At 42.0% G+C, this 15,025-nt stretch overlaps 2 protein-coding genes across 4 annotated transcripts; one reads left to right on the forward strand and one right to left on the reverse strand.

The window, feature by feature from the left end:
• The first annotated feature begins 806 nt into the window (after nucleotides 1-806).
• srsf4 (serine and arginine rich splicing factor 4) lies at nucleotides 807-7,057 on the forward strand. Of its 2 annotated transcripts, XM_033637476.2 has the most exons (6): nucleotides 807-1,017; nucleotides 2,384-2,547; nucleotides 4,359-4,465; nucleotides 4,956-5,173; nucleotides 5,404-5,481; nucleotides 6,169-7,057. In XM_033637476.2, exons 1-6 carry the CDS (start codon nucleotides 911-913, stop codon nucleotides 6,650-6,652), a joined length of 1,158 nt encoding a protein of 385 aa, XP_033493367.1. In that variant the 5' UTR covers nucleotides 807-910; the 3' UTR covers nucleotides 6,653-7,057. The 2 variants fall into 2 exon arrangements, with proteins under 2 accessions (XP_033493367.1, XP_033493368.1); XM_033637477.2 differs by lacking the exons at nucleotides 807-1,017; nucleotides 2,384-2,547 and adding an exon at nucleotides 3,704-3,915.
• Nucleotides 7,058-7,850: 793 nt separating this feature from the next.
• msto1 (misato mitochondrial distribution and morphology regulator 1) lies at nucleotides 7,851-14,936 on the reverse strand. 2 transcript variants are annotated; one of them, XM_033637471.2, is made up of 14 exons: nucleotides 14,737-14,936; nucleotides 13,453-13,582; nucleotides 13,096-13,165; nucleotides 12,663-12,738; nucleotides 12,382-12,439; nucleotides 12,143-12,293; nucleotides 11,668-11,782; nucleotides 11,449-11,583; nucleotides 11,192-11,344; nucleotides 10,733-10,864; nucleotides 10,449-10,633; nucleotides 9,775-9,879; nucleotides 9,547-9,659; nucleotides 7,851-9,368 (listed from the first exon to the last, which is right to left on the reverse strand). In XM_033637471.2, exons 1-14 carry the CDS (start codon nucleotides 14,818-14,820, stop codon nucleotides 9,109-9,111), a joined length of 1,767 nt encoding a protein of 588 aa, XP_033493362.1. In that variant the 5' UTR covers nucleotides 14,821-14,936; the 3' UTR covers nucleotides 7,851-9,108. The 2 variants fall into 2 exon arrangements, with proteins under 2 accessions (XP_033493362.1, XP_033493361.1); XM_033637470.2 differs by having other exon boundaries at nucleotides 12,143-12,296.
• Between the last annotated feature and the right edge of the window lie 89 nt (nucleotides 14,937-15,025).

The following is a 15,025-nucleotide window of genomic DNA, read 5'->3' on the forward strand; positions in this document are numbered from 1 at the left end:
TAAATAATTGGACGTCTCCAAAAAATATGAAAGTGGTCCGCCACTGATTTACCACACAGCCTCCAGCATTCATCCTGTCCCTGGTATCCCTGTTGTAGAAATTTCAGTTCTGGAGTCATAAAATATGGTGTTATGTTTTTCCAGCAGAACTCTCGCCAGGATCTTGACTTGGTGGTCCTAGTTTGTCCCTCCCAGATATCATCCCAATCATTCTCTGATAACTCCAGGCCTGATTCCCTCTCCCATTTTTGTTTGACCCGGGTAGTGGAATCATTTTTGGAATTTTGTAATCTATTATATATATTCGTAAGATAAGATGCCTGTTGTCTTTTGTCTTATATACATCAGTGAATATATTAATCAAATTGGGTTCACTGTCCTCTGTTTGTGTAAGTTCTTTATTGAAGTAATCTCTGACCTGGAGATATATATAAAATAAATAAATAAAAAAATTCCAATGCCTAAACCGTATTTTTGTCTTTTGGTTTTTGCAGTGGCCTACTTGTCTTTATTGTTGATGTCATTTTATCTCAATATGTTTGGTATGCAATTATACACCAAAGCAAATCTGCGTGTGTGAAACGGACAAATTGTGTTATTGTTATCACTTATTTTCTTATTTTATTATTTTTACTATTAATTTTCAGTTGATTGATTAATCTTTTCATCACCTCAGCACTGATCCCGTGATTTTGCCTTTAAATAACGGAGCCACCTGAGAGACTAAACCCAGGCCAGCACAACACACTAACATGGAGGACACGCCCACTGTAGCCTCGACCTATTGTATCAAAGGAGCGCGTGTATGTATCTTTGCAGCCTCGCGCCTTGTCTGAGTGTTGCTGTGTGTGCTCGGTCGGTTTTAGCTGGAGCCCACATTTTGCTAGCTTAGCGCACACAAGCTACCAAGATGTCGAGAGTGTACATCGGGAGATTGAGCTACAGGGCCAGAGAAAAGGACGTGGAGAGGTTCTTCAAAGGCTACGGGAAGATACTCGAAGTCGACCTGAAAAATGGGTAACGTCGAAGCTACTTGTCGATGTCCGCTGTTGTTTGAAGCCGGATGCACAGGCCGCACTGTGAAGATAACGCGCAGCGTGGGCCTCGTTGCTCGGCCTGCTAATTCTAGCTAGCTAGATTAGCGTGTTTAACATTTTCCAAAGAAACCAGTTGATAATGTGATCTTCAGTGCTGGCACAGTTTTGCAAAAGTGGTTCTGTTTATCGATGCAGTATTAATAACAATTGGTGTTTGCAGGCTTTGTCTAACGGTTGCGCTACCTCGACTAGCTAGCTAGCTCAGGTTAGACGTGGCAATGTCACAGGCGGCTGTATGAAAGCAAACCACGGGCCAAACAAGCGCAAGTTCTGTTGCTACAAGATTTATTACCACACATGTGCAGCAGGTTCAGTTACGCACATTGCCTTCTGGTTATCTTCTACGTGTTATTAGACATGAAGCGGTTATTTAGCTATAAACCAATACTGGAGCTCGTCTCGTCTAGGTTACGTGCTGTTAGTTCCTCTGTTGGTGTCCGCGGCAGCAAACGGTCACTACTTTCGTTTTGAGTCTATCGTCTGGTCTGCAAAATGTGCGAAAATGATGTCCTTTACATTTTCACAAAACCTAAAGTGGACGTATAGAAGCAGCTTGTAATTTTCTCTCTTCCGTCTTTTTTATAGTGATCAATATCAGTGTTTGCATCATACAGAACCATCGTATAAATATTGGCATATCCACGTTACGCAACTTTTGAATATCATTTTTGGCTGAAAAGGGAACTGATTGTTCCACAAAGTGTGTGAAACTCGACCACTCTACCACTCCACAAAGCCCAGGGTGAACAAGTTCAAGCTGCGTGCTCTGTCTGTCCACTAGTCCAAAATAAAGATTGAGTTTACAATTGTATAAGACATGGAAAACCTTGTATATATTCATATGATGAAGTTGCTGGATAAATGTTCAAACATCACATTGCTAATTGAATAATCAACTAATCGTTTCATGTTATCATTATTCGTCGAGCATTATTAGTCTTGTACACATGCAACCCAGTTGAGCTTTACCTTGCCCTTGTGGCATTTATTTGACTCACAATAGTAATCATATTGTATTATGTAATGTTAGAAACTTCCCAATAGCTTATCATGTGAGCGAGATCTGTACAGTAGTACTGAAACCTGGATCCACTGCTGAAAAACACTGCTTTTGGAACTGTTGCATAGCTGTGGTCAGCATTTTGTTTCTCTGGCTATTGTGTTAACAATGCTATGGTGGGGGCCAGCTTGTGCATACCCGACCTCCACTATGTGTTCACATATAAACATCATAGCAATCCTTTGTTGGAAACCAGTGTTAAAACATGTCCTCTTCTTTTACAAAGGTATGGGTTTGTTGAATTTGATGACCCCCGTGATGCAGATGATGCTGTGTATGACTTGAACGGCAAGGAGTTGTGTGGGGAAAGGGTCATTGTGGAGCACACCAAGGGACCCCGCCGGGATGGAGGCTATGGTGGTGGCGGTGGCGGCGGTGGTGGTGGAAGAAGTAAGTGCTTAATAGGGAATTGTTTTTATTATTTATTTTCACATGAATGATGTCATTGATGAGGGGTTTCATTCATTACAGGGAACCATTAATCTAAATGATAAAAGGGCAAAAATTTAAGCGTGTCCTTGGTGGCTGATGTGCATACAGTTTACATCCTAATGTTTGCTTTAGAAATTTTAGGTTTGACACTCTGACAGAGGTCGATTGACTACGGCTTATACTTGTCAAACATTTGTTGCTGTAGGTGGTACCCTGAGCCGGGCGATGAGTTGAAAATGAGAATACTGAGATATTGAAAGAACATTGTCTTTTCTGAGCCATAAAAGTAATGGAATTTTAACCTTTCTGGTATTCTACTAAAAACCCGACAAAAAGTGCCGCCAGTCCAATGTAGATAAATATTAAATTGTCATAGAAATTTCAGCATTTCTATGGCTGCTTTTGAATATCAGTATCATCTGAGTTGCTGAAAAATGTAGAGGTCTGGAACCAGACCAACTGGTAGGAAATATTTAAGTTTCATTTTTTTCTGTATCACCCAGCTCTACTGGTACCTTATGTCTGACCCTTATAATGTAACGAATCTGCCCCCCTTTTAACTTGCACACTTTCGATGAAACTGTTGTTTTCATTTCAGTTTTTGTCCTTGAGCTGCACACACCCATCCACACCCCCTCATCTTAATTTCATCAGTATATTGCTATTGTTCTGGTTTCAGTGAGGCCTCCATGTTTGGATGGCCTGTTTAACATTAAGGCATGTCTTAGTTTCGGACCAGGCACTTTTGTTTTTAACTGTCATGCAAATAGATTAGCACGGGTGTACGAGCACCACTCAGCACTTTACAGTTTTTTTTTTCATCAACTGAACAGTAGGTGTTGGAGGAGATTTCCATATCACTACATGGCACGATTAAATCTATGTGCACAAGAGCCACCAATGACTTAAAAAATATTTTGAATGCAGTTACATGTGAATGTGTGATGGGGAAATGGCTTACTGGTGGAAAGGATATAAATGTCTTAATTTAAATACTGTAAAATAACCATTTTATTGTTAAATATCTTGTAATCTATTGATGTCTTATACCGTTTTTTTATTTTATTTAAAATGATTGTCAATTTAAAGGTAAAGATTTAACAAAGAACCTCAATGTTTTAATTGAAAGAGTCCTTTGCTGACTGCCTGCCCCTATTGCTGGCCATGGTGTCCCCCCTTTCCAAGAGTGTGGTTTGACCATTCTGGGCCCCTGGGCAGACCAAAAAAGGGAGCCATTGTGAATGAAGACCGCTTTTCCCATTAGGCCCAGGCCGGGTGGTGAGGATGCCATGGGGTTAGGAAGAGATGTGGGTTCAGCTCTTATAGGTGCCTGAAAAAAAGAACATGTTTTGTAACAGTGAAATGTTTTTAGATAGGATAGCTTAGAAACTTGCTTTAGTTCACCGTAAGTACTTCCTCGATCAGTTATGTTTTTGAATTTGATTTTTTTTCCTTCTAATCTAGAAGATAGGTTTATTGAATTTTGACCCAAATTTATTAAGCTACAGATGTGTTGTATAGGTTCAGGCTTTTAAATCAAGTTTTTAATTTGTAGAAAGATTTTTTTTAAGGATTTAAGGCTTTTTTTCTTTTTTCTTTTTGTAAGTCTTATTTTTTCACCTTTTGCTTTTTCCCTTTTTTTATTTCCTTTTCCCAAGTGAATATTTATATATTTTCTAGAATGTAGCTTGGAGTTTAGAATAAATGCACCATTCCCGTTTCTTTTCTGGTCCTCATTGCTCCTCTCCTTTCCTTGTTACCTTTAAAAGGTGGATATGGGCGCTGGGGAAGAGACAGATATGGTCCACCTATAAGAACAGATTATCGGCTCATTGTTGAGAATCTTTCCAGCCGCTGCAGTTGGCAGGACTTGAAGGTATGTAATGTGTTTTTTTTTTTGTTTTGTTTTTTTTTTGGTTGGTGTGTGTGTGTGTGTGTGTGTTTCTTGCAAAGCTTGTATTTTTAGGTCATCAGGAAGTGATGTCCAGAGCCAATAAGCAGTACACCAAAAGTGTTATCTCATTGATCTGCTCTCAAGTCCTTATCAACTTAGAATTTAGAAGTACAAACACACTGGAAGTTTCAGACCTGTATTACAGGATTGATGGACAATTAGTCAGAACAGTTGGATTTCCAAAACAGAAGTAAAAATAAATCATTACTGTGCATACTTCCAAGATTTCACCATTGAAAAATTAAAAGCAGAAGAAACGATGGCACACTTTTAGATTAGTATGCAAACACAAAACAGTGCACTGATGGCTGAATCACACCAGTGTCTGTCACCACTTCTTAGAGTTTTCTTTCAGCTGAGCAAAACAGTTGCATCGTCACTTTATTTCTGATTACTTTGTGTTTCTCTAAAGGACTACATGAGGCAGGCGGGGGAGGTGACTTACGCTGACACCCACAAGGGACGGAGGAATGAAGGGGTGATCGAGTTCAGGCTCTACTCGGACATGAAGAGGGCTCTGGAGAAGCTCGATGGCACTGAAGTGAATGGTAGAAAGATCCGGCTCATTGAGGACCGCCCCGGAGCCAGGCGCAGCAGACGCTCTTATTCCCGCAGTCGCAGCCGTTCCAGGTTAGACACGTTGCTGTAACTGCACATGGCTCTCTGGTGCACATTGATGTTTCTAAGCACAGCAGCAGAACATGAGGAAGTCTAGATGCACATCATAAAATGGCCTTACCATGTACCACATGTAGCGCTTGAAACATGGTTTGAAAGTGGGACATACAGTTGCAGATATGGATAAAGCATCATAACAATCACCACTGCAGTTTGCTAACTGTTACTATGTGTTTTCCCAGGTCCCGCTCCAGGAGCCGCAGGTCTCGCAAGAGCCATAGCCGCAGTGAGAGCAGCAGTCGCAGCCGCTCCCACTCCAGGTGAGAAATCAGAACTATTAGAAGACAATTTGTAAATACATGACATTTCTGCAGGGGGAGAGCCGCTAGTAAATGGTGAGATAAAGTAACTTGCTACTGAGTACAAACTGTGCATTTGATCTCCAAAAATCCACTGCATGCTACATCTCAAGCATTTCAGCAGCTGCCTATAAAATCCACGTTAAGATATTGGCACCTCATAACCAGTTAGTAGCAGTAATATGAGAGTGTATGTTTCTATAAAAAGATTTTTACAAGTCCATGAAAGTGCACAGGTGCATGCACTGGTGTACGTGTAGCCTGTAGCTGATGACAGCAAGTAGTAGTTTGATATCTACAGCTGTTTAATATGAGTAGGCCAAGGCTGCACAGCGTGGTCACTTCTCTGTCCGCTGAAGGTCCGTACGTGTCTCACGTGGTCTTCTCACTCCTCAGTGCAAGCCAAGGTTTGTATTAGTAGTAGATTGTATGCATTTGATCTGGCAAGCATGCTAAAGAACTCCACATGGTACCTACGGCCTGTCATCATCACCTACATGATCTGCACCTCGTGACACCTGTACATTGCTCTGTAGACGGACTCCTCTGTCCCTGCAACCTCTCTCTGTCTTATCCTCTCGTTAAACAATTTAAGCTTTCCCCAATCGAGCCAACCAGCACTGAGTTCTGCTTTTTAATTTTCCACAGAGCTGCGTCCCGCTCCCGCAGCCGATCTCGTAGCAAGAAGAATAAGGTCAAGGGCAAGAAGGAGGAAGAAGAGCGCAGCAACGGTGCTCAGAAGAACAAGGACCGCAGCAGGAGTCGCAGCCCCAAGAGCAAAAAAAGCAAGAAAGAGGGGAAGAAGAACAAGAAGGAAGACTCCAGGTCCAGATCTCGCTCTCGCTCCAGGTCTCGCTCAAGGTCAGGAATGAAGGATCGCTCCAGGAAATCTGGCTCAAAGGGCCGCGAGCCACCTAAGAGTGACGACGAGGGAGGTGAGCCTGAGAGGGGCTCCCGATCTCGTTCATGCTCCCCCGCTGAATCCAAATCCAGAGCCAGGTCTAAATCAAAGTCCAAATCACGCTCTCCCACACCCGCCAAAGCCCACTCCCGCTCCCGATCCGCCTCCCGCTCAGAGTCCCGCTCTAAATCCCGCTCCCAGTCTCGCTCTCGCTCCCGTTCCCGCTCTTAGTTCAGATTTTGGACTGTTTGTCTTGAGCCCTTTTCCCAGTGTCTCCCCCTGCCCTCCATTTACATTCCCCAGACCCCACAACACTACCCCTGCCTCCTGTTTTTTGATAAATAGTTGTAGAATACCAGGCACTCGTGCTCGATGTCTTTTATGCACACATTGTTCCATTTCATTTGACTTTTACTCGACATATTTTTTCATTAGAGCTGTCTCGTGTGGGGGTGTTTGTAAAATATCAGGGTGCAATCTCAGTTTTATAAGTTTAATTGATGGTAAGGTATGTGTCTTAGCCTTTTTTTAATCAAATGTAAAAGCATACTGTGGTGGGAATATGTTCTAACGTCTCCTCACCTTTTGTGAAATCCTTGTATCGTCTTATTTCGGATTAAAAGAAAATGCCTGTAATACATTTTGTCATTGGATTTATTTTATATTGTCAGTGAGAGGAGGTAGATATTAATTACAGGTTGTTGATAAATGATCGCTGATGACTTTCAGTATCAGCTTTTATCTGTATGGATTTATATTACTAAGTCTCCTAAAAGACGCCGCAGTTGAGGGCTGGATTGTAAAGCTTCTGAAAGGAGTACAGTCACACCAGAGCCCTTGTTGGAGCGGCACAATGGCTAACATTAGCTTCTGGGCCCAAAAAAAGTGTCTCTCTTGCATGCAGTGTTAGAGATATTTAACACTATGTTATCGTTAACCCCAGTTACCTTCTATAGTGCCCAGTATGTCAGATTTTCCTCATCAGTCTTGTTAAGTGGTGAGATGAAGTTATACATTCAGCTAAGCTGGAGAAGTGTAGTGTTTTTCTTTTTAGGTAATATCACAGTGGACATCACATTTTTTCACTCAAGGCATTCCACTGAATACAGTTAACTTACCCTGGGTGAGTGTTAATGTCGAGCCCTGTGACAGGAATAAAATGATTTGTGGACACAACGCTACCATGTAAGATGTACTCAGTGCACTGTGGCTGATTTAGTTCATCTAGGGAAAACGTGCAGATCATTTTCCCCTTATCCACCTATCAGTTGTTCCAAGAGTAGGTAGAATTTCAGTCAACCAGGATTTTCTTTAGTTATCCACAGTACTACAACAAAACATTTTACCACAATTAAACCATGGTTAAAATTTTAAATGAAACGTACAATTTAACAAACTGTCAAATAAAAACACAAGGCACTGGTGGTTGCTAGTTTTAGATTGTTTATTATAAAAGTGGCATTTTGCTTTTTCTGCCTGCTGGTCACTTTCAGCGCTGGCAATGAGATAAGGTAAGTGGTTTCCACAATGACACTGAACATATGTGCTGTTAATTCCTTCCAGTGAGCAACCTGTGCCCAAAACAGAAGTGTGACAACATCTCAATGTAAACAATCTTTCTATAGTGTATACCGAGTATAAAACAGTTAATTACAGATAAACAGTCACTTGAGGAAATGTAACCGCAGTCCATACGTGACGCTACATCCAGAGGTTTAACTTCTTAAATGGGACAGTCTGGATCTTTTGAAGTAAGATTATATGAGGTACTTAACCATGGTCAGTGTATTAAATGCAGTTAATGTCGGTCAGCATGTCCCTGTTTGGAGAAGCAGACAGAAGTACTAACTCGGAGCACAGGGGCAGCAACAAAAAGTAATTTAGCCAACTAAAAAAAAATCAAAATCGATTTAATTGTACGCCACATTTTGGAATATCTTCCCCTCTTAATCTTGTCAGTCAGCTTTTTCCAACGGGGAACTCAAGCCGTTATCTACGCTCTCCTCAAAGCCACCAGACTCTTGACAAAAACAGGAGCTGCTCGTCTACCAGTGCTTCGATCAGTTTGTTTTTGTGTGACTTTGGTATTTTGAAGGGTTAGTTCAGATTTACCAAAGTCACACAACACAAACAAACACATCGATCGAGGCAGCTGTAGACCAGCAGCTCCCAGGTTCTGTGAGTTAAAATGAGCCTGGCCAAATGCTGAAGTTCGCCATTGGAGAGGACTGTATGATAAAGCAGTGAAAATATTCTAAATGTAGCATACACTTGAATTGATAAATTTTTTCGGGTGGCTAAAAGATGTTTAGCTGCTGCCCCCGTCCACAGCAGTTTGTCACTTAGCTTCCATGTCGCTACTTATGCCTGCTTCTCCAAATGGGGAATGCAGACCAACACCTACCGTAGATAACACCCTGACTACAGATAAGCACCTCAAACAGCCCCACTTTAAACCGTTTAATATTCCCTCACTTGTGTCTGTTTCAACTCATCACACACTTTTGACCTCTTTCTGTTTCCATGTAATTCAGTCCTGGTCCTTCACACATTAGAGCACAGCTCCTCTTCATCACTGTGTGTGTCTCTGAGCACATGCAGGCTGGCAAACAAAAGCAGACTGGCTCGTGCTAGTCAGGTTAGCAGCCTTCAGTCGATCCAGATCATTGCCCAAAAGACTGCCAGTGTCAGTCATCATCATCCTCTTCTGAGGAGGAGCGCATCACCCCACCGCTGTCATCACGGTAACACCGGGCCAGTAGGCGCAGCTGCTCCAATGCCTCCTGGTAGTCGGCCATTTCAGGCCCCTGGGAAAGGAAGCTGGGGGCCACGCGGCGAATGTCTAAAGCGCTGACACCACGGTGTAGCTCAGACAGCCACGAGCCGAGTGCAGGCCCAGAGTGGAGGGAGGTCATGACGGGTGCAGAGGAGACCACAGGGGGCGGAGCTGCAGAGATAGGGAAGAAGTTTTCTATAAAAGCACCTAATTTAATTTGTGGAAAAGTTTTCCTCCTACCTATAGGAACTTTTTTCTGTCTACTGAACTACACCTGCAAACCATATCACTGTGCAGAGGTTTTTTTTTAAGCTCCAAAAACAGTAAAGTGAAATAAAAGTAAGCTTACAGCCAGGCGGAGGAGGCTGGCTCTGCAGGAAACCCTGAGCATCGAGGGACTGACTGAATATCTGAGGGAAAGGTGGTGTCAGCTTACTGGGTGAAGACACCAACTGCAGAGCCCTGAGAGAGTGAACATGGGGAGAGAAGAGCAGTGTTTGATTGAAATATATTGTTTCCCTAATGATGATGATGATGATGATGTTAGTTAACAGCACGTGACAGTGTGGGGACTCACAGGGGAGCTGTAGGATAGAAAGATCTGATGTAGGAAGTCAGGACATCTTCCCCACTGTGGAGGCTGTGCAGAGGAGTGGGTGGTTGAGTCCCTGGAGCTAGAGAGCTGGTGAAAGGAAAATTATTTCAGCAACACACTAAAAAAGATTTCAGTTTTAATGTGATGATTGGGATGGTGTGTAATGCCTGTGTGTTTCTGCAAGCCATTTTCTTAACATTTGTCAAATTGGAGACAAAAGACTGCAACTTGAACTGACAAAAGCAGCCAAAAAAATGTACAAATCTCTTTTTCTAGCCACTAAAATATTACTACAGAAGATTTTAAGGTCATAAAAAATATTGCTTCACTATAAATATGCACCAATGCAACAGAAAAAAAATGTAAGAAATACAACTAATACAGTCTGTAGATTGTACAGTGATTTTTTTCCAACTAATTTCTGGCCTTTTTCATTTAAAGAAACCACATGATCTGGTGTGCAGATATATATAAGATGTTGTGTAAAAGCCTGACATCAGTGCTTACAACTGCTTTTCTCAACTTGTCTTGATATATAAATAAAGTTATGCTACTTTAAATAAAACATGCTCAGTGTACTCACAGTTTTAGACACATTTCCTGTTTAAAATACATGAAAGCACTGTACATTACAAATGTATACATATTATTCTGACCTGATTAGCCTCTGGCCCTCGTAGCCTTTGAGTGCTGCCCACTGGCCATAACATCGACCGTCGCCGGGTTCAGGGCAAGCTGATAGAGGTTTCCAGGGCAACGCATCTGTGTAGGCTCTCAGGGCGTCGGGGAGAGAGCTGCCGTGCATCATGGGAAAGGGGACAGCACCATAAGCAGCCACCACCTAAAAAAAATGACACAAGTCAGCATAAACTCAGAGTCTCTACAGAGATGAGAACACAACAAAATGAATAGTTGGGCTGTTCAAGCAGCAGTAAGTCACCTTTCTCCCAGATACAGCGAGCGTGTCGGCCACCTGCCACATGGGGACGCTGTTGTTCTTCAGCCGGTAAGGCAGAGTGAGGGCGTCCAGGGCCAAAGCTAGCACAGAGCTGGAGTGATACCACAGTGAGGGCTGAGACACAGGACAGACAAGAGACAAACATTTCATTCAACAATGACAAGATTAGATATAATCATTTAATTCTTATCCACTTTTATAAATCCAAATATGTGGTTTAGTGTTGTGCTAGTTCATTGGTCAGAATTTACCTCCCTTTGTCATGTTTCTTTCAATTTATCTAAGGTATTTAATTTAAATATAACTAAAACAAAGTCAATTAAAAGTGTCAAAATAAGGTGTAAGAGGTCTTAGAATTTGAGTTAGTTTAATCACCATTAAACATGTCTTAAAAAGGCTAAAAAATGAGAAGTTATTTTAAAAAAGGAAATTAAGGCTCACATCATAGGTTAGGTAGGGGAATGCTATGGGAGCAGAGGGTCGTCTGCCCAGTCCACCACGCAGGGTCAACGGGCAGAAGAAAGAGCTGTGACTGGCCATGTGGACTGTCCCTAATGTGCAGTTCAACATGTGGTAGAGGTCTTTCATTGGAGTCTGGTTAAAAAAGAAGAATACAGTAAGCACAGATGCCCATTTTCCAAAAAATACATTCTTACAAAACACTGAGATAGAAATGAGATGCTGAGTTTGTGACTCACTGAATTTGGGTGACTGACAGGCGCTAACCCCCAGGTTAGGATGCCTCTCCCGCCATAGGAGTCCTGCAGCAGCTCTGTGACCTTTGACCCCAGGCCGGCAAAGCCATCAGCCAGGTCACACAACACCTGGAAACCCTGAGAGAGAGAGAGAAACAGGATGAAAAACATCAGCAACTGGATTAAATGAAAATTGGAAAATGGAAACTATAACCTCAATACCTGAAGGTAATCACACTCCTCTACAAAGAAGTGTAGTTTGTCCTCCAGCTCCTCAAGCACCGCCCCCTGCAGGAGAGCTTCTCCCTGGCCGTAAGCCTCCAGACGGTGAGCCTCCCTGGACAACCATGAATACAAATATAAAACTGTGCTACACAAGCAACATGTTTAAAAAGGAAGGAAACGGGTATGTTGCACTTATGGAAACAGCCCAGATATTTAATGTTTTTATCAGTTGTGAAAGGGTCAGAAGACACTGTCAGGAGGTGCTACAAACTTTAAAGATTCAGCCAACAAAGAGCAGACAGTGATTCAGTGTTTAAGCCCAAATCTGTGTAAAGCCTGACATCTACTGGAGAAAATAAGGTACTACATGAGCCAGATGTACCAGATGATCCACTATTGGGGACAAAAATGTGATTCAGTAATTCACTCATTTTGTTCAACAAAGTGTCGGAATTCTGACGCTGCCCTTTACCCGTCATGGTTGTACTGGTGGATGACAGAGATGGTGCGAGGATGCAGGTGAATCCTGAGGAAGTCGGACCACACCTTCACGCTGCCCTCCAGTCTGTAGCCCCTTTGGACCCGAGCCAGCTGACTGTTCACAGTGTCCACGCTCACTGCACCTGCTGGTGGGAGAGTTCTCAGAGTGGTCACTGCTGCGTTCAACACTAAATCTTATTTCTCATGCAGAGTGTAAAAGGTTTTATTCACCTGAGCATTGAGGCTGGGAACTGGAATAAAAATCAGCTTCGGCCAGGATCTCCCCTCTCTGGGAAAAATTACAACAACAAAAAAGAAAGAAACAAATGCAGCTGAGACCTTTGTACCCAAGAAACATTTATAAATGAGGCTTCCAAGCAGTGTGTGGCCTGTTTGGAAGCCTACAGTAATCCTACAGGAAGTAGTGGTGGTGATGTTTTGATTCCTATGAAAATATGTAATATGTTATCACTGAGCTGCTTGCCAGTTTTATTTCCACCATAAATACTCACATCCAACTTGTCCAGATCTTCAAGAAAGGAGTTCTTCTCCGGAGGACTTTCTTTGTGCATCATGAGATTTCCCTCCCTGCCACATGGAGCACATTTTTTACATCAAAAAGAGAAACCAAGAGTCTTTATTTGGACTATACTAGTTAGAAAATCTTTATGAAGAAAATGAGCTTTGTTGGCTCTGACACATGCACCAACATAGGTTTCAGTCATTGTATAAAAAACTCTCTCAGTAAGTGAGTACTGTTAAAGATTGTTGTTGCTGAGCTTAAAGTATTTAACGACACCAAAACAAGTGTGTAACAGAAGGTGTCAAACAAACAACAGAATGTTTAAAGGTGCAATAATCCACCAGTGATGCTCTGGACTTATAAAGACAACAAAATCTGTTGGGCCCAAAAATCTGTCAACAGATGCAGAGACTTTTATTTACCATGTGACAGCAGTTGTGTCTTTGCCAGACTCGTACAGACTTCCCTCCTGCCGTAGAGTCCGAAGACTTCCTGTTATAGACAGATAGTGACAGGCAGGTGATTCAGCTTCATACACATCCAAGTTACCACATGAATCTGTTTCCATTCAAGATGAAACCTTTTATAGAATCATTACACTAGGACACACAATCAGAAACATTTAAAACAAATCACCAAGAAAATAAAGTTGCCCAGCACAGTTCGTTAAAGATCGCAGCACACACAGATACAGCGGCTTTATGCTCCTGTGAATGGTGACTCTTGAATCTCGAGGATGTTTTCAGCATTAATAAAAACATGAGACAGGAGGAAGTTACCTTTGAGATCCATGGCAATGAGGCGAGGTGTGTGGGTGACATGTCCGCCCAGAGTCTGTCCCTCACGAAACACGACATCACTCTGGATCTCACCCTGTGGCGTCTCTGGATCATATGATAGAGATGCATCCTGCAAACAAACACAAGCCCATCATCATTTATCTGCTGCAGACTATGACACTAAAATGACCACAAATACCACAATATATTCAGCTCCATCTGGGAAGAAATCAAAGTGAGATATCACCATCAGGGAGTTGGTTGGAAATGTGTCTGTGAAGATTCTCAGTCATCCAGGTCATGGTAGTCATAAGTGCTATATTTACTGCTGTAGATGTTTAAGGTTGTGCTGGTTTTGACTCCTTTATGTACAATTGGGGAGTTTAAGCTACAGCAATTCATCATATTCTGTAAGTTCATTATATGTTTGTAGCTTGGCTGTCCTGTGAGAACCATGTATCTTTAAACAGACAACTTTTCTTGTTCTCAGCTTTGTGACGATGCATTTTCCAGCTGACCCATGAGGGTGTTTACAGAGTTTATTTAGCTTAAGATGTAGGAGATTTTTGTCATCACCTAAAGGAACATTTTATCCTTCAGTTTATCACAAACAGTCACATCTGGATTTTACATGGTTTTCACTGGACAGGACAGGTATTAAGAATTGTAACATGTTAAGTAACTGAAGCCGTCAGACAAATGTAGTGTGTCCAATATTTCCCTCTGATATGCAGAGGTATAGAAGTATGAAGCTGCATAAAATGGAAATGCTCAAAATTGTACAGTAGCCTACTTGAATAAATGTTCTTCCACCGCTGATTAACAACAGCTACCTTTACATGTCAGCATCTGCTGGATGCAGGAGGGTCAACGATGACGTATCTCAACATCCCCATCATTTAAACTGTGGGTAATTCATACAGTTTTTATGTAATCATTTTCAGTTGTTATGTAAAGTCATTAATCTGTGTCTTCTACGCGAGCATCACTTATTTCCGTCTAAAACATAAGATTATCTGATCACAAATAAACTGCTGATTGAGGCTTGATAATTAGCAGCTTTAGCTTCATAAAGCCTGGTGGATAACCTTATCTTTGTGTACCAGCTCAGTTATATTACATGTTCTGCATGGTCTGATAATAAGACCACAATATGCACATTCACGGTGGTGCTAACATTAGCTGCCTCTGCGGCTCACAGACAGACAGGCTGTACTCTCCAAAGTTTGACAACACATGCAAAGCTAACGCTAAAGCTAGCTTAGCTTAGCGTGTGTCGCTTACCTGTAAATTCCACCAGTGAGTCCCAACAAAGTTTGAATAATGTCCCAGCTGGAGAGTGATGACTTCTCTACAAAAGTTACTCATCGTGACGGAAATTAACAATCAAGATAAAATATAAAATCATCTGCAGTGCACATGACGAACATGTTTGGGATTGACAACACCGAACAGCGACAACCTAACTCATGCGCTGCCGCACATAAAGGAGCTTCTGTGATTGGCTGAGAGGAGTGTATAAAGAAATGTGATTGGATGTACCAATGACGTTTGTGCAAGTCTGGTTCCACCG

Source organism: Epinephelus lanceolatus, chromosome 16, assembly GCF_041903045.1.
Source record: "Epinephelus lanceolatus isolate andai-2023 chromosome 16, ASM4190304v1, whole genome shotgun sequence".
In the NCBI taxonomy this organism is placed as follows: Eukaryota; Metazoa; Chordata; class Actinopteri; order Perciformes; family Serranidae; genus Epinephelus; species Epinephelus lanceolatus.

What these genes read in the sequence shown, in the direction of transcription:
- srsf4 (XM_033637476.2), top strand. Translation starts at nt 911, where the DNA reads ATGTCGAGAGTGTACATCGGGAGATTGAGCTACAGGGCCAGAGAAAAG. An exon ending in GAAGTCGACCTGAAAAATGG is followed by an intron (nt 1,018 to 2,383) that starts GTAACGTCGAAG and finishes TCTTTTACAAAG; the next exon opens with GTATGGGTTTGTTGAATTTG. An exon ending in CGGCGGTGGTGGTGGAAGAA is followed by an intron (nt 2,548 to 4,358) that starts GTAAGTGCTTAA and finishes TACCTTTAAAAG; the next exon opens with GTGGATATGGGCGCTGGGGA.
- msto1 (XM_033637470.2), bottom strand. Translation starts at nt 14,820, where the DNA reads ATGAGTAACTTTTGTAGAGAAGTCATCACTCTCCAGCTGGGACATTAT. An exon ending in TTCCCAGCCTCAATGCTCAG is followed by an intron (nt 12,297 to 12,381) that starts GTGAATAAAACC and finishes CTCTCCCACCAG; the next exon opens with CAGGTGCAGTGAGCGTGGAC. An exon ending in CTGTCAGTCACCCAAATTCA is followed by an intron (nt 11,345 to 11,448) that starts GTGAGTCACAAA and finishes TTTTTTAACCAG; the next exon opens with ACTCCAATGAAAGACCTCTA.